At 64.7% G+C, this 17086-nt stretch overlaps 3 protein-coding genes across 3 annotated transcripts; all 3 read right to left on the bottom strand.

Annotated features, from left to right (window-relative positions):
• Position 1: 1 nt before the first annotated feature.
• On the bottom strand, positions 2 to 6563 carry CHLRE_06g282350v5 (uncharacterized protein). Its single transcript, XM_043063287.1, has 9 exons — positions 6317 to 6563; positions 5433 to 6135; positions 2836 to 5108; positions 2415 to 2556; positions 2011 to 2088; positions 1601 to 1711; positions 930 to 1360; positions 603 to 692; positions 2 to 427 (listed from the first exon to the last, which is right to left on the bottom strand). Exons 1-9 carry the CDS (start codon positions 6373 to 6375, stop codon positions 355 to 357), a joined length of 3960 nt encoding a protein of 1319 aa, XP_042923993.1. The 5' UTR covers positions 6376 to 6563; the 3' UTR covers positions 2 to 354.
• A 467-nt stretch (positions 6564 to 7030) lies between these two features.
• On the bottom strand, positions 7031 to 11263 carry CHLRE_06g282300v5 (uncharacterized protein). Its single transcript, XM_043063286.1, has 3 exons — positions 10273 to 11263; positions 10036 to 10160; positions 7031 to 9687 (listed from the first exon to the last, which is right to left on the bottom strand). The coding sequence occupies exons 1-3, from the start codon at positions 10569 to 10571 to the stop codon at positions 9107 to 9109; spliced, it is 1005 nt and encodes a 334-aa protein (XP_042923992.1). The 5' UTR covers positions 10572 to 11263; the 3' UTR covers positions 7031 to 9106.
• Positions 11264 to 12281: 1018 nt separating this feature from the next.
• Positions 12282 to 16873, bottom strand: CHLRE_06g282251v5 (uncharacterized protein). The gene is made up of 6 exons (XM_043063285.1): positions 16623 to 16873; positions 15968 to 16246; positions 15669 to 15721; positions 15218 to 15382; positions 13996 to 14736; positions 12282 to 13155 (listed from the first exon to the last, which is right to left on the bottom strand). Exons 1-6 carry the CDS (start codon positions 16836 to 16838, stop codon positions 12819 to 12821), a joined length of 1791 nt encoding a protein of 596 aa, XP_042923991.1. The 5' UTR covers positions 16839 to 16873; the 3' UTR covers positions 12282 to 12818.
• Positions 16874 to 17086: the final 213 nt, after the last annotated feature.

Below are 17086 nucleotides of genomic sequence, written 5' to 3'. Positions count from 1 at the left end.
GCCAAAAAGATCGGATTATTCATGACACTCATCAGGTTCAATTGTGCAGACAGCATACCGATGACGGAGCGGGCTCTGCAGCGCCTTTGTACCGTGCAGCCTCCAGCCTCTTCAGCAATCGTCACACAGAATGTCATGGTCAGCTTACTCAACCGCGCCGCACCCGGCCTACACCGCCTAGCCCTGATACGGTATTAGTCCAACGCCGCCGCCACGCGCCGTTCTTACGGCATCCCCGGGCAATGCGCCTCGGGCAGCCTGGCTTCCCCCCCCCCCCCCCACACACACGCACATGCACGAGTTCCAAGTCGAAATTGTGTTATGCTACAAGTTACCGCCACGCCACCCCGCCCCCTACACCACCCCAGGCGGCAGGTCGCACACGCCCCAGCACCCACACTCCTCCCGCAGCGGCGCCGCGTCGAACCTGTGAGCATGTGGGAGGCGGAGGCGGAGATGGAGGCGGGAGGTCAGGAGGAGGCCGTGTTAGTCAGCCGTTAGCGGCCGTAACCCGCACCCCTCACCCGCGCCCTGTTTGGACTCTGCCTCTTGCCCTGTGCACCCCTCCCCACACACACACGTGGACGTGCACCCGCACGCACCCGCAGTGCTTGTGGAAGAAGTCGGTCAGGCGGCCGGCCCGCAGGATGGCGGCCCGCTGCGCTGCCGGGTCCACAGACCGCCGCACCAGGCTGGGGCCACACACAGCGCCAGGCATGTGCGCGCGTGTGTGTGTGTGGCGGGGGGGCGGGGCAGAGGGGGAAGGGAGAGGGAGAGGGGGGAGGTGGGCAGTGAGACAGCGTGCGGAGGCAACACAGAGGAGAGGGCGGCGGCGGCCAGGGGGGGAGGACAACAGGTGGTGCGGCAGAGCAGCGGGATTGAGTTGGTCGCGGGACACTGACTCATGCTGCCACGCCCAAGCGACATACCCGCGTGCGTAGTTGCAGGCCTCCTCAAAGCCGCGCGGCCGCCGCTTGTGCTCGGCCTTGTACGCCACCCACGCCCCCGCCCGCCACGCCGCGTCCGCCGCTACAACCGACTCCCGCACCCACAGCGCCGAACCTAGGCGCCGCAGAGGCCCGCCGCCGCCAGTGCCACCAGTGGTGCTGCTGGTGCTGGTGCCGCTGCCCGGCGCCGCACCGCACCGCGCCGCCGCGCCAGCCTCTGCCGCCACGGCCGCCGCGGCGTTGGCAGGGTCGGCAACCTGCACCGTGCTGGCGCTGGCGCTGGCGCTGGCGCTGCTGCTGGTGTCGGCGTCGAGGCCGCCGGGACGGCGGGTGGCGCGGCTGGGCGAGTGTGTGTTTGTGGAGGCCTCTGTGCCGTGGTAGATGAGGATGGTGTTGAGGAGCAGTGTGGTGCCCTGTGCGGCCGCACGGTAGAGGGTGGCTGAGGCTGTAAATACCAGCCCAAACCAAACCAGCTCAAGCGAAATCAGCGGAGCACAAGCCGAAGCGAAAGATGCAAACGATGAACCTTACGGTGCGGGGTGGGGTGTGGGGCCGGGAGGAAACCTTCTGCGGTAACTTGTGCTGTACTATGCTGTACACCCACGTCCCATCAACCAGCTCTAGTCCCCAGTCCCCCGCCCTCGCGCTCTCACCTGCAGCGGCGTGAAGCGCACCCGCACGTTGGCCAGTCGGAAGGCGCCGCCGCACAGCTGCCCGCACCGGCCCTCCAGCCACCAGGTAATGAACGACAGGGGCGGGTCGTCCTGCGGGGGGCGTGGGATGGGGTGGGGCGGCATGGGTGGGGAGCGGGGGTTTTAGAGTTTTATAGCGGGTGGGTTGCGCGGGTAAAGCAAGCATGCAGAAGAGCAGTGGCTGACAACGGCACAAGAGCGCTCGGGGAAGGTCGGAGGGGCAAGTGCGGCAAGCGGGGCTCAGCAATCCGCCATGCCGTTGCCGAATGTGCTGCACTGCACTTGACGCCACCTGACCGCCCACCCACACCCACCCCCACCCCCACACCACACACACACCACCACACCCATACCCACACCCACACACCCACCTGGTCCACGTGTATGCGGTTGTGGTAGTTGTGTGTGAGCGACAGGGTGCAGAAGGGCCCGGTGCCGGGGCCGTGGTACTGCGGCGCAGGGAATGCACGGGTTAAGTGCAGGAATGCGGAGCGCATGGCGACAGCGCGTGCCACCATGCTGTGCCGTGCACTCGGGTTTCCAGCCGTTCGCAACCCTGCGGTGCCTCAACGCCCCCGAGCCCCGCAGCCGCAACCGTAGAGCATCTGTGTGCTGGACGGCCCGCCCGCTGACCGCGCCGGCCCCTTCCGGCCGCCCGGCCCTGGGATTGGCATGCACTACCCCTCACTCCAACCACCCACACGTACACGTACACACACACACACACACGCACACACACACACACACACACACACACACGCGCACGCGCACGCACCTCACGGCCCCTGCTGTGCCTCCGCAGCAGCTGCAGTGCGCCCGCGTGCTGCGACCCCAGCACGCCCGTCAGCAGCCGCAGCAGCTGGGACACCAGTGCGGCGCGTGTGGGGCCGTGCCGCGAGTCCAGCATGTGCGCGTACCTGCGCCAAGACAAGAAACAACCGCAGCTTCAACACTAGGAATAACGGCAACACGTGAGAACCGCGTCATAGGTGGGGTCGGGGGTGGGGTAGCTAGCGAGGTGGTGGTGACGGCGCACGGCTTGGAGTTGCGTTGGCAGGTAAGCTTCCCCGCTCTCCCTCATGGGGTTTGCAGCCTACGGTCTACGGTACACACAACTGACTGCGAACTCCCCACACTACGGTCCACTAGCAATCCAGCATACACACACGCGCCCGGCCCGAGCTGCCCACACTCACAGGCCCGGTACGCTGGTGAGGGTGCAGGCGGCGTACGTGTAACCGGACGTGAGTAGCGGCGTCGCGCCCGCCGCTGTCTTGGAGGCACTGCGGCGCTGCTGCTTGAAGGCACCCGCTCCAGTCGCCGCCGCAAACGCCTCTGTCACGGCCGCCGCCCGGCGGTCATCCCGCAGCTGCCGACACACAGCCACCGCTGCCACCCTCCGCGGCTGCGGCTGCGCCAGCGGCGGCGGTGGCTGCACTGCCGCTGACCACGGCTGCCATTGCGACTGCAGCAACGGAGCACGTGCCTCGTGTCCTTGCACATGCTGCCGCTGTGGGTGTTCGTGCTGCCGAGTGCTTGACTCACTCGTCGTCACAAGTGGCGGCGAATGCTGCTGCTGCTGCTGCGGGTGTCGCACGTGTGGTGGCCGCTCCCCTAAGTGCTCATCCACGGCGCCACCCACGGACTCCAGCGATGTTTGTTGCGGTGGTGATTGCGGCGGCGGTGGTTGTGACGGTTGGCACGCCGACGCCGGAGCACCGCCGCCATGACTGTCATACGAGGGCCGTGTGGCCGCTGCGGCGCCACCGCCGGCCGGCGGGCGCCGGGCAGTGGACAGGGAGCAACTCGCCATAGCCGCAACAGTAGATGCCGTCGGGCTTGAAGGCGCCGCCGCCGATGCCGCTGTCACCGACACGGAAGCGCCTGCTGAGGTCGCACCCGTTGCTGCTGCCGTGGCGCCGGTGCGGGTGGCGGGTCCGGCACAGTCGCCATCGCTGCGCAGCAGGCGCAGACGCAGCGAGGCAGCAGCTGCTGTTGGGGCCGTCGCCGCGGGCGCAAGTGCTGGTGCGCGCGCGCCTGCTGCTGCGTAGGCGGAGGACTGCTGTGCACCGCTGACCACAGGGGGCTTGGCCAATGCGGGCCGGGCAAGAAGCAGCGCTCCGGCCTGCTGCTTGGGCAGCTGCTGCTGCGCTCGCGACGCAAATGCATGGCTCCAGCTCCAAGACGCGGGCGGCGCGGCGGCAATGGCTGCCCGGATGGCCGCCGCCCGGGCCGCTGCGCTGGCCGCCACCCCAGCCCCGGACCCGCCGCGTGCACCACCACCACCACCGCTGCCGCTGTCGTTGCCGCTGACACCGAGGGCCCCGCTGCTGTTTGCGCTGCGAGCGTCACGGCCGCTACCGTCCCCAGGGCCGCCTGCTGCCGGCATCGCGGCGGGCGTGACGCTGGCGAGTGGTGACGATGAAGACGTGTACGGCCCCGGGCCCACACTGCCGTGAGGTGGCCACACCACACCTTCCCCTGCTCCCAGCCTGCCCGCCGTTGCCGCCATGCTCACGTCTTTTGGCCTTGAGCTCGTCTCCTGCTGCTGCTGCTGCTGCTGCTGCTGCTGCATGTCGTTGCTGGTGTACTGCCCCGCACCAAGTGCTTCGCTGGCGTCTGCCCCGACGGCACCTGCGGCGAAGTCCATGTCGATGTCCATGGGCGCCGCCGAGGCCTGCAGGTCCTCCTCCAGTGCCGGCGCGGCGCCGCGCTCGCCGGCTGCTGTGCCAGCGGCAGCGGCAGCGGCAGCAGGCCCCACCGCCGCAGCCCCATGACTGACGGCGGAGGAGCTGACCGCAACCCCGCCCTTTCGGAGCCTCCGACTGCCACACGCAGCCGGCTTGCGCCACCAGGGCCCGGAGCTGTTGCGCCTGATGCTGCCACAGCTACTGCCGGCACCTGACCCAGCTCCGATCTGGCTACAGCCACTGCTCCCGTCGCTGCTGCCGGCGGCAGCCACGCCGGCGCCAGCGCCAGCAGTCCCACCCGCTGAGCCGTGACTGCACGCGCCACCTCCCGGGCCCCGGCCCCCACCAACGAAGCAGTCCTCACTTTCACCGCCGCCGCTGAGGGACCGTAACCGACCTGCACACGGACTGCCGCCGCTGCCGCCGCCACTGCCGCCACCTCCTGCAGGCGCTCCGGTCCTCAGCTGCTCGCGGGGTTGCCCCTGCTGGTGTGCTGTCCGGCCGGAGGCCGACACCTGCTGCTGCTGCTGCTGCTGGCACTGCCACGGCTTGGGCTGCTCCGTGTGGTGTTGCTCCGTATGGTGTTGCCCCATGTTGTGTTGGTCCGGGTGCTGGTGCTGGTCCGTGGGGTGCGGGTGCGGCAGTAGCGCCAGCACTACGAAGTCGCGGTCGGTGAGGTCCACGGCGGCGGGCGGGCAGGTGCCGCTGGTGCGGATGGCGGCGGAGGCGGCGGTCAGCTGGTGCAGCTCGTACAGCAGCACCACGGCGTCATGCGCCACCTGAGGGGCGTGTGGGGGAAAGCGGGGAGAGGGAGGCGGGCAGGAGGGGCGTGGAGGGGCGTGGAGCGTGGAGGGGCGTGGAGGGGCGTGGATGGGCGTGGCCCCATGGGCAGTGAAGGGCAGGTGCCATTAGACAGAGTTGCATATAGGGCGGGCGCCAATGCCCTTGATTGGACGCGCTGGCTCTTGGCGCATGCCGCTCGGTTTCTAGCGTAGCACCCGCAATGGTGCATTAGACGCGAAGTGGTCCGGTCCCCACGCCGCACCAGCCAACCCGCCCCTTCCGCCTCTACCTGGTGCCTCTACCTGCTGCGACGCACCCACCTGTCCCAACAGCCCTGTGGCCCGGAGCAGCTCCCGCCGCCGCGTGGGCTCCAGGACCTCGTGTGGATGGCCACACGGCACCAAGTCCGCCTCCGCCTCCCCTTCCGCCTGCACCTCCATCCCCGTCCCCGCGCCTGTTCCTGTAGTTGCGCCCGCTCCTGGTCCGAGTGGCGGTGAAGCGGCCTCCGGCCCCGCTGCCGCTGCTGCTGCTGCTGCCGCTGCTGCTGCCTGGCTATGAAAAGGAACCTGCGGACGTGATGCGCGGCAGCCCGCTTCTTGGCCCCGCTCCGCTGGTGCCCGCTGCCCTGACAATGAATCATCCTGCTTCCCGTTATGCGGCTGCTGTTGCTGCTGCTGCTGCTGCTGCTCCAGCTCCATCGCGTCACGAGTTGGTGAGCCAGAGCTAGCGGGCGACGCTACCTCCGGGCAGCCCGTCGCACCGTGAACGGCGCCCGTGCCTATGCTGCTGTGCAGCTGATGGCTCCGGGCTGTAGCAGGAAGGTAAATTGAAGAGACCGGATCCGAGTACACAGCGGCGGCAAGGGGTGCGGTGGCGGCCACGGGTGGAGGCGAGCTGCCAGGGCTCGGCGGCAACTCCCCGCCACGGCTGCGGCAGCAGGCGGAGGCTGCCCGCCGCCGCGAGTCGAGCCCTGCGTCCACGTAGCGCCACTGGTAGCAGCCCGAGGACTCATCGCGATGCAGCCTGCAGCGCAGCGTGGGAGCGACGCCTCAGCCGCCTGGCGCAGAGGGCGTGGGGCTGGCGTGGCAAGAGGTCAGGCAGTACCGCCGGAGCTCTCTCCCTTAGACGGCGCGCCCGTTGACCGCCGATTTTGAACAGCCACCAGTTTGCCGTTCTATACTTTGTCATTCAGCTTCTGACTTACACGACATCGTAGTTGACGGCGTCGAGGGGGTGCTCTATGGGCACGAGGCGCGGCGCCATCGAGCTGTCGGCGCATTGGCCCAGTTACAGCTCGCCGATCCTGCTCAACGCCATAGGTTGTCGTTATCTTGCCAAGCAAGTATCCTGCGGCAAGAAAGTACAGCTTTCATGCGAGCGATTGCTCCTTTGACGAAGTCTGCCGTTAGAAAGCTTGTGGTGTCGACTCTCGAGTACAGGTCTAAGCAATCGGGAATTTTTGTAAAAATGAGGAAGCTAGTGTTATTGGTAGTAGCCAACCCGCTACTGCATCCAGTTTCGCTCCGGCGCAAAGCGGGCCGCGCTTTCATCCCGCCGCACACTCTGGCATACGAGTGCTCAGGCACGCTCACGCGTTTGGCCGCACGCCCCGCTTGCCTGAATGCTGGTCGAAGGCTCCTTAGTCTTCTAAACTTACTACTGTCCTTCCTCAGCGCATCTATCACAGTTTCATAACCGCATACCCGGTTACCCCTACTCACGTCGAGGCGTACAGTACCCGAGCGCACTTGACGGAGTTCGCTGGTACCTCGTCCGCCACTGCTGCTGTAACGAGAGCATTCCCAAACAACAGGCGGCAGCCCTGAGGCTCCATGCTGAGTCGCTGACACTCGAATTAGACTGTCGGCGCAGCCCGTGTTGATCATTCCCACGAGTCTCAGGAAGAGCATCCACTGCATGCAGTGCGGTCCGTTACAGTGTCGTCCGCACTCCTCCGTGGCATCCGTATCAACCTCAATTCTGATGTACCCTTGGGGAAGCCACTTGTGTTTGGCTTGAAATGACCCCTGGGTGATCCATCACACACGCACACACAAAAAAAGCCAAGCGGCGTGTCGCGGCTCCGCCACATGTTTGCGGTTCGTGTAGCTCGCGACCGCTTCGTTCACCGCTTGTCCGAAAGCATTTGATTGTCTTAGTCCACAGCACCTATGAATCTAGCCTTGCCAGCTTTGCTTTCGCTCTTCACCCACGCATCTCTTCACACGCCTGGGGCTACTCACGTTCTCTTCGGCCCCAGGCTCACTGCCTCGTGTCAACCCCGGAACAACCTTGCATGAACTGTCACACCACGCGCTAATTGCCCTGGTCAGTTGGGCTCAGGCGAGTGCTGCAGCATATCCTGGTGGGGGGCAGGGGGTGACACCCCGGCGCGGCGCAGGAAACCAGCGGCCGGGGCAACTGTCCTCCACTCCTGCTCTCAGTCCAGCGTGCGCCTCCCTCTATGTGACCACACTCAAAAGCAAACCTCAACCATCCTGGACTCGAGCGCCAGGCGTGCCGAGCCGTCAATAAGTAAACGACCCCAAGCAAGCAAACACAAGGAAATTACGCAAATCCAAACCAGTCCACGCTCCTCCCGAACACAATCACTCGCCGCTCCCACTGAATCTGATGACCTTTGCCTCGTAGGCTCGTACCCTGTCTACCGTCCGTCTTGTCATCCATGCTCAGCGGCTAGCATCTGCTCGCACCAAACCCGAACCGTCATGCACCGAAACGCCCGGACAGTCAAAATTGGACGCAGCGCCGCAAACCACAACTCGCAGTCAGCCGGGGTCCATGCCTCCCACGAAAAATCAATCCTTGAAACTGCTACCCTGCTGCCCCTGATCAAATGCCACACGACCAAGTTATGCGCACTTCGACGCCGGGTCGTGCCCGGCCCCGCGGCATACGTGGAGGCCGCATGTTATGTCTTCGAACCCATCCATCGTGATAGTTCCTACCTGCGGCTGTATCGGATTTCATGGCCACCCCGCCCCGCCCACGCACCACACGTACTCTCGATGCACATGCTGGTGCGAACCCTCCAATGTACCACCACAGTAAACTCCTCCACTTACGTAATCCTGTTCGCAAGTCTCCAAACAGCATCTTTCACGCGTCTCTCTTCTTCTCCGCCGGTCACACGTCCCGTCACGAACAGGGGCGCGCCCGCACCCACCGCAAGGTGTGCCGCGACGCCCCACACAAACACATCACCGACATAGAACTCAGCGCTCTTGCCTCCCCTCCTCCGGCCTATTAAATAGCCTCTCAAGCCTGCGCGCCGGCCCTCTCATACGACAACCTCGCGCCGCATTGCGTGCTCCAGGATACAGAGCGCTACGCAGACAAACGGATACAATTGTAATGAAACCTTCACCTCGAAACGCGGCACTCGTTCCGGCGCATGTGAATGATGGATGAGTCGTGGCCGTATTGAGACCTGCCCCGTGGGGCATTGAATGGGCCTCCGGCCCAACACACCGCTTACAACACCCACAGTGCCGGCTGATGGTCTTCAGAATGGTACAAAGTTGCTCCTCCTAACAAGTACTAAACAGGTGTGGCAGGCAAGCCTCGTCAGAGCTGCTCCGCTATGTTTCCAATCAGGCTCGGCATGGGCTTGCGCCCCGCGGTAGCTGAGCGCTGCCGCGGAGCGTGGGCGAGTGGGCCGAGGAGCAAGACCCTGTAAAGAGCCGCCCGCGCCGCACGCCAAATGCCTGCTGCTCTTGCTAGGTTCCACTGCAAGGTCGTCAGAGTAATGTAGTAACAGGTCAACTGCGTTTGGTGCTCCAAGCAGCGCGCTGCGGCCGCCCTTGTGAGGCGGCAGCGGTGCTGCGCCGTCTTCTGCTCGCCCGCGCACCAGACGGGCGGGCTGCGGCTGCAGCAGCTGCGGCCTCCTGCCGCCGCAATGTCGTGCTGGAGCCAGCTACACGGCCGTCGCAGCCCAAGTGGGCTGCGGCGGCTCACACGGCGCTCGGCCTCACTACAGTGCGAGGCAGAAGCACACCAGGCGCACTCCGCCGTGGTTGTCGACGTAGGGCACGAAGATGAGCCCGTGGTTCTCCAGCGGCGCTACTGCTACAAGCTCGTTCTGCGCCATGGATTTGAGCTTGGCGGTCTGCGACGACGAGGCCTCCGTGATGGAAACCTTGCACACGCGATGCCGGCCCAGCTTCACTGCTCGCCGCGGCACGAGCTGCGAAATCTCTAGATCCTTGCTCTCCGATAGCTCCTTAGCCGCATCTATTGGTAGCGGAACGCTGATCTTGCAGTAGGTCAGGTCGCGACCGTTCGGAACGTTCTGCCAAATCGTTCCGGCCCAAACGGAAGTTGCAGGCGCAGCCGGTGCGCTCGCGCTGGGCGCGACACCCTCGCCTTGCTGAACCGCTGCTGGTGCCTTTTTGGCAGGCAGGTGAGGAACAGCGAAGTGCGCGCTGCCAGTCTCCTCCATAACGACCGTCGTCTCGTCGAGGGGACCCGAGCCAGTGCGCTGTCGCTTGAGCGGCCCGCAAGCGTCCTCTGACATAGCATCCGATTCCATTTCCTCGCCGGAAGCGCGCTTGCCTGCGCGACAGGGACACCACATAGGTCAGGCCGGTCTCGGAAGAAAATGGACGGCGTCCCCCAAAGCTACCACGCTATGCACCCACGCGCTGGCGAAACCGCCCCCCATAATGCAAAGGCCTGGACCAAAGCCGCCTAATGCGCGCGCGAGGCTGCCGAGAACGCCACAGGATAGAAAGCCGAAATGCCCGGTCGCCAAAAGCGCAAAGAAGGCCTCACGCCTAACGGCCGCTTGGCAGTCCCAGGCCACCAATTTGGCTATCACAGAGCTCCAGCGAAGGCAGCGTAACTACAGCGGAGCCACACGTGGGGAGAGCAGCGGGCGCTAAGACAATGGGCCGCGCCTACCTGAGCCGCTGCTGGAAGACTTGGTCCGTGACGCCACAACTTGCCGGTACTTCTCCACCATCTTGTGGAAGTCTAGCAGGCCGACGGCCGCCTTGCGGGCCGACTGCACGCAGCCCCGCTCCGACCTGAATTCGCATACAAACGCGACGAGTGAGCGCTTGCAGGCCTTTCGCTGCACCAGACATATCCAAGCTTCTTCAAAGAATCTGAGCTGCGTAACGACACCCAGTGACCTACATCTCGAGCGCTCGTTGCAACATTTGGGCGATTCCGGAGCAATTCCACTGCTCGTCGCCCTGCACGCAGTGTAGCGCCTCCCGCAGGAGCCGAGCGACCACGTCCACGCCATCGCCTTCTGCACTGCTGCTGCTGGTCACGCCGCTGCTGTTATCGGCGGAGGAGAGCTCCGACAAGCAGCTCCACCAGGTGCGCCGTTGTTCTTTCGCGCTCTCAAGCGAGCACGGGGACGGCTGAGCTGGTGAAGCAACACATTCTAGCAGGCTCGGCCGGCGCGGACTGCTCGCGCTGGTCTCCATACAATTTCGCGGTCTCGGAAGGAATGCTGAACGAAGTTGTTAGCCTCAGATGCCTGTTTACGATATCTATGTTTTGTGTAGGCAATTGTTACTGTGTATAGGTATAACGCCACTGAGCTCGTCGCAGCCTGCTGCCCTGGCGCGCCAGTGGACGCTTCTTCGGTCGTACGCCCTCCTCATCTGCCGCATTTTGTGCCCCTGCGCCACGCCGCCCCCCCTACTACTCAGAGGCATAACTCCCTCTGTAACTAGCCGTGCCAAAGTGGGGGCGGCAGCGCTTCAGCGAGCGAACAAGCGACGGCCCGTACGACGCGATGTTGGGCCTTTGAGGCTGTTTTGCGAGCGGTGCCAACCGGGCTCCAGTGCTCGCACCAAAAGCGCCAACGGTCGTCCTTATCAACGCCTGAACTGACCGGGCTTTGCTTGCCTGCTTCGAAGCGCAAGCGTCGCGCCGACAAAAGGCGAAAAGGAGGCGGCAACGTGCGCGCAAGACAGCCTTCCGAGAGCGGTTGCTTGCGCTTGCGTACTCAGGGACTCAAAGCAGTGTCCATCTGTGCCACTGAATGCTTGTGCATGCGCTTTAGCGTTGCGATACGCAGTCCCGAAGCGTGCAAGCGTTGCGAGGCCAGCGGCGACACTCCAAAACGAATGCCGACACTGTGAGCGTAGTTCCAATTTACGTAATTATCATGTTCGTGCAAATGTCTCGGCTCCGTGCTGGCATTAGTTGAGTTGGCGCCAACGGCGCCAGCCGTCGGTCGATATTGGGCCATAACGGGCCCCAAGGCAGCAATTAGTGTCCAACGTGGTTAGGGCGAGTCTCAGTCGGAGCAACTGGAGCGCCCAAACTCCGCGCTGTCGCCTGCGGTGGGCGTTACAGGGTTACACGTGTTTTGTTTTCGCGCCTGCTGTTGGGTCTCGATTCGGCTGCGGGGGGCGGCGTATTTGCCCAACGCACAGCCTACCCAGCCGAAGTCCACAATTGCAGGGTGCGGCTGCGGGCGTGTGGAGGAATGTGGAGGGCACTGGAGGGGCACTGGGATCCTATCCATTGAATTCCCCTCGACCCAGCCCACCCCGCGTTCAACTCTCTGCCGTGTGACGATTGGACAGTGTGCATCGGCAGCCTTGTTAGACGTGGATTCATGCGCACCAGCGCTAGAGAGCCCAGCCGTGTCAGTGCGCATGTGTCGAATGACATGTCCCGACATATCCACGCCCGGACGCGCAACTTGGCCTTCCCACGCTTTGTTTGTGCTCATTATGTCATAACGTGCACATATGAGCCTTGTAGTGCTGCGTTTGGCCCCTAGTTCTGCTTGTGCAGCGCTTCCCGGAATCCGCTGGAATCCGCCGGAAGATGGGCTCCCGAAACCCGGCGGACCCCCAGAGACGACGACCGACCCCCCAACTTTGGCGGGCCAGAACTTCCTCACCAGACACCCCCTGACAACACTAAAAGCACGTGCATAATGCTCTCCTAAAGCTCTGTAATATTGAGCATGGGGTAAGAACCTGAGCTTTCTACCCCCCCTGGAGGGTCGGCAGAATTGCAGAAAGGTCCCATAACGTATTTGCAAGGCAGGCCGCAGGCCTGCGACTGGGCTGCACTTGCATATCTTGAGGCTGTCAGGCTGGTGTGCGGGTGAGCTGCCGTCCGTTGCGTGCCGTGTGGCCGACTCAGAAGAGGAGGGTCAAGAGGCACGCCACACGCGAAAAATGGCAGTGGCGAAGCTGAGGACAACACACGGTACGACGCACTGAAGGTCTTCTTCGTGGCGACTGGATACATGCAGGTATGGGGTTTCCCATCGCAGTGGTCGGACTGTCCCTTCTCATCGGCACACCTGGCGCTCGAGCCCAGCCGCTGAACCGCCCCTATCTACCCTGATAAAGGCCGCGCGCTCAACCAAGCCACTCCCGTCCTCAATCCGCGCAAGAACGCGGCACAGTGGTGCACGTACGCGCCTTCCACAGCCGCCAATCGCAGCGCAATCATTGCCATTGTCTGAACAATGCGCTCCGAACCGGGCAAGCAAAGCAGAGCCCCACCCCCTCACCCCCCTACATCCCCTCACACACACACCGTAAACCGTCGCTTTGCTGCATCGCATACACTGTCTTTGCGCAACGTTTTCCTTGTGCTCTTTAACACACACACACACACACACACACACACACACACACACACACACACACACACACACACACACACATCCTCACACCCCTCCGCCCTCACACACACCCTCACCGCCCGCCCGCCGCCCGCTCCGCCGCCAGCTGCTTGACCAGCTCCGCCACCGCCCGCAGCGTGGCAGCCTCCCAGTTCACATCCCCGAAGAAGACCACCGCGCCGCTGCCCACCGCCGCCGCCGCCAGTGCGCAGCGCCCCTCCTCCACGCGTTCGCCCGACATGCTCGGCACCAGCGAGTGGGTCCGGGCGCCGGGGGCGGTGGCGTACACGCGCTGCGGGCGCGGCACGTCGCCCAGCATGCAGGCCTTGACGTTGTAGTGCGCGGGCAGGCGCGCCGCCAGACCGCCGCCGGCCAGCAGCGGGCAGTCGGGGTGAAGCACGTGGTCCGTCCTGTGGCGCGACACACGACACGCACACATACACGTGGCTCTTCCCTGGAAATCTTGGAAACACGCACACATACACACATGCACACGCTGTTTAGCGCGCCCAGGGTGCGGAGCATGGACGCATACTGTTGAAGTCTAGAGGAAAAGCGCCCACCCCACACGTCTGGGGTGCATTTCTTCCTCTGTAGTTCTCGGGGTATATGAGTGCTGATCGCTCCTCAACACTCCCCCCTCGAGCAGCACTCTATTGCTAGCTCGCTTTGTTCGGGTACCTCTCTGGTTTCCGCGCCACTCTTGCCGGAATCGACCTCACTTCACTCGTGTAGGCTCGAACCCGCGACCTCCGCGCAGCTTAGCCCTCTATAGAATTACCCCTGCCGCCGCACTCAGATCCGGCGCAGTAATGGGGATTTGAACTCGAGACCTCTCGCGCAGGGCCGCGTTAGCGGGTGCATTTCTTCCTCTGTAGTTCTCGGGGTATATGAGTGCTGATCGCTCCTCAACACATACAGGTGCGTCGCGGGGTCAGGCCGAATGGTCGCCCGTGGGGTTCCAGGCTTATCGCGGCTAAGTATGACTACCTGGGTCACGACAGCCACGCAACGCTCGGAAAATGGGTAGGTATCAGTAAGTAACTCCGGCGTCGTCTGGGCGGGCTTTCGTTTCGTTTCTTAACACATACACACACACACACACACACACACACACACACACACACACACACACACACACACACACACACACACACACACACACACACACACACACACACACACACACACACACACACACACACACACACACACACACACACCGTACACACATGCACACACGCGCCCACCTCCTGTAGTGGTCGCCCTCCATGGTCCAGGCCAGCCCGAAATACGCCCTCGCAGTGGCCGCCGCCGCGCGCTCGCCGTGCAGCACCAGCACGCCGCCGCCGCGCACCCAGCCCACCAGCCCCTCCCTCCAGGCGCCGCCGTCGCTCCAGGGGTGCGTGGGCGTGCGCGGTTTGAAGTCGTCGCCTGAACCCAGCCCCAGCACCACACACGCGGCGAAGCCGCCGCCGGTCAGCTGCTCCAGCAGCTGCTGCTCCGCCGCGCGCTGCGCCGCCGCCTGCTTGCGGCGCGGGAAGGGCGCCACGACCAGCTCGGCGCCGGCGGATGCGCGCAGTGCGGCCGCCACGGCGCCCAGCATGGGGTCCTCGGCCTCGCTGGCGGTGGGTCCGAACACGTGCAGCCCAGCCACCACCAGCACACGCAGCCTGCCAGACGGCCCCGCCCGCCCCGCTGCCGATCCCCCCGTCGATGTCGCTGCTGCCGATCCCGCTGCCCCGCCCGCTGCTGCCGCTCCTGCTGCTGCCGCGCCTGCTGCTGCCGCGCCTGCTGCTGCCGCGTTGCCCGCTGCCGCACCCGCGCCGGCACCCTCTCCGTCCTCCTCCTCCCCCTCCTGGTCTGAGTCGTCCTCTGTGTAGTAGTCGACGTCCAGCTCGGTGCGCAGGTCCAGCATCAGCTCGTCGTCGCCCACACCCCGCCCGCCGTCGCCCAGCCGCATCTCGGCACAGAAGCCGGGGCCCACAAACCTGCGTGTGCAGGCACACACACGCTCACACTGCATGCAACCCTACTCCGAGCTATCTGGCTATCTTTAACAGGCTCGAAATGAATAAGCATGTGTGCATACGCGCATATTTGCAAGCCCCGCCCACACACCTTGCCCCTCCCTCCAGAACGCACACACACACACACGCACAAACACGCACACACACGCACAAACACGCACGTTGTCGCGTCGTTGGGCGGGCTTTCGTTTTCTTTCTTACACACGTACACACACACACACACACACACACACACACACACACACGCACACACGCACAACACGCACTTTGTCGCGTCGTTGGGCGGGCTTTCGTTTTCTTACACACACACACACACACACACACACACACGCACACACTCCAGCGTCGTCTGGGCGGGCTTTGGTTTCGTTTTGTTAACACACACACACACACACACACACACACACACACACACACACACACACTCTTCACACGCACGCACCAGGCGCTGGTGGCCAGCCCCGCGCCCGCCAGCAGTCGCCCCACTGCCACCGCCATGGGGCGGTCGGGGCCGGTGCCGGGCAGCCACAGCGCGTAGGGCCGCTGCGGGGCGGCGGCGGACATGGCCAGGAGCGGCAGGTCCGACATGGGCTGCAGCACAGCCTTGCTGCGGGGGAGGAGGGGAGGAGGGGAGGGGGCAGGGGAGGAGCGGGAGGAGCGGGAGGAGGGGGAGGAGGGGAGGGAAGAACCGCGTAATGCTCGAGCCAAAGAGATGACGAGGAGGAGCCCGCGTGAGGAAAGCCATCTACAGAGGCGATGCGGGGCCTGGTGCGAGGGCGTCGGGAGCTGGAAGATGGGAGCTGGGAGCTGGGCCAACCCGACCAGCGCTCACGTGCCCCCACCCGGTCACCCACAGCCACAATTCGCGTCCAAACCCTTTCACCCACACCCACAGTGCAAACAGTGCCAGGTCTGACGCCTGCAGGCGCTTGGCGGGCGGGACGATCTGGAGGGCCGAGGTGGGGAGGGGCGAGGGGGGGGGCAGGCACGTCAGCGGGGACAGGGGAAACCTCAGTGCGAGCGGTACCGTACCAGCACTCCCCGCAAGCCCAAACTCATACCCACACCCACGCACCCATCTCCTCTCTCCCCCTCCCCTTCCGCCCTCCCCTCCCCCTCCCCCTCCCCCTCCCCCTCCCCCTCCCCCCTCCCCCCTCCCCCCTCTCCCCCTCCCCGTCCACGCAAGCCCCACCTCAAACCGCAGCAGGGCGTGGTGCCGCGCCTCCAGCGCGTACAGCACCCGCTCCCGCGGCCGCAGCGCCGCCGCCATCTCGCGGTGCGTGCCGGCCAGCCCGCCGTCCTCGCCCGCCTCCTCCAGGTCCTCGGCCCAGGCCTGCAGACAGCGCTTGCCCACCAGCTTGAGCTGCACGACGTAGGAGCGGTCGGCGTTGGGCGGCGGCAGGGCGCGGGCGGCGGCCAGCAGCTTGCAGGCGGCCTTGTGCCCGCCCGCCTTCCAGCCCTCGCGCTGGCACTGCAGGGGCAAGCGGTTGCATTCCGAAACTTTGAGAAGTGAAGGCGGAGCCAGGAACAGTAGGGTGCGGGCGGGGCGGGGTGGGGCGGGGCGGTGGCAGGGCGGTGCACGGTGGTGAGGGGTGGAGAGGGGTGGGTTTCAGGGGGGGAGGTTGGTGGGGGCAAGGAGAAGGGCGGGAGCCAGCACCGCCCCGGCCCCGGCCATCATGGCACACTGGCACGCTCCAGGGTCCCCCTGCCTGGATTCCGTTTAGACACGGCAGTGCCAGGCAGTGCGCTAATAGGCCAGCCCCTTGCGCGGGCAGAGTCGCAGCGGCCACCTCCCACACAGGTCGGCTGCCGGGCATTGGCGTCCTCAGCTGCCTGCGGCCGCGCACCTCGGGGCCGCAGTAGTAGGTGGTTCGGCACGCCCCGCACGCAGCCGCCTCGCCGCGCTCAAGCTGCGCACCGCAAGTAGGCGCCCCACAAAATTTCTCCTCCTGATAGCTGTCGGCATCGCTTTTCCCCTCGCTGGAGCTGGCTATGCGCTTGGCAAAGCGGGCATGGAAGTCATCAATTCGCGTCCTGTCCTCGGCAGTGAATACGCTTGTCATTTCTCTGCTATTTATACCTTAATGGTCAAGTAGGGTGGAATCTTTGAGTTTAAGTGCATACTAAGCCGAGAAATGAGCCAAAGGACTCAGAAGATAGCGGCTGCACGGTGATCTGGCGCGTGATGCGCAACAGCTCTTGTAATGGGCTCACAGCAGCAGGATGCTATCGGGTATGCTGGCATCAGGGCGGGAGATCGTAGAGGAAGCGGTTGGCGCTGGTTGGCGCCCAATCCGGCCATTCTGGCACG

This window comes from Chlamydomonas reinhardtii, chromosome 6 (assembly GCF_000002595.2).
Source record: "Chlamydomonas reinhardtii strain CC-503 cw92 mt+ chromosome 6, whole genome shotgun sequence".
NCBI lineage: Eukaryota > Viridiplantae > Chlorophyta > Chlorophyceae > Chlamydomonadales > Chlamydomonadaceae > Chlamydomonas > Chlamydomonas reinhardtii.
The sequence above is the reverse complement of the archived record's forward strand: the minus strand, read 5'-3'. Positions and strand labels throughout refer to the sequence as shown.

Bases quoted from the DNA above. Each gene is read 5' to 3' on its own strand.
- CHLRE_06g282350v5 (XM_043063287.1), bottom strand. From the start codon at position 6,375: ATGGCGCCGCGCCTCGTGCCCATAGAGCACCCCCTCGACGCCGTCAAC. The intron at 2,089-2,414 runs GTGCGTGCGCGT...CCTGCGCCGCAG, and splicing joins GGCACAGCAGGGGCCGTGAG to TACCACGGCCCCGGCACCGG. The intron at 1,712-2,010 runs GTGGGTGTGTGG...CGCCCCCCGCAG, and splicing joins ACCGCATACACGTGGACCAG to GACGACCCGCCCCTGTCGTT.
- CHLRE_06g282300v5 (XM_043063286.1), bottom strand. From the start codon at position 10,571: ATGGAGACCAGCGCGAGCAGTCCGCGCCGGCCGAGCCTGCTAGAATGT. The intron at 10,161-10,272 runs GTAGGTCACTGG...ATGCGAATTCAG, and splicing joins TTGCAACGAGCGCTCGAGAT to GTCGGAGCGGGGCTGCGTGC. The intron at 9,688-10,035 runs GTAGGCGCGGCC...CCTGTCGCGCAG, and splicing joins GTCTTCCAGCAGCGGCTCAG to GCAAGCGCGCTTCCGGCGAG.
- CHLRE_06g282251v5 (XM_043063285.1), bottom strand. From the start codon at position 16,838: ATGACAAGCGTATTCACTGCCGAGGACAGGACGCGAATTGATGACTTC. The intron at 15,383-15,668 runs GTGGGTGTGGGT...CCTCCCCCGCAG, and splicing joins GACCTGGCACTGTTTGCACT to CAAGGCTGTGCTGCAGCCCA. The intron at 14,737-15,217 runs GTGCGTGCGTGT...CTGCACACGCAG, and splicing joins GGGCTGGCCACCAGCGCCTG to GTTTGTGGGCCCCGGCTTCT.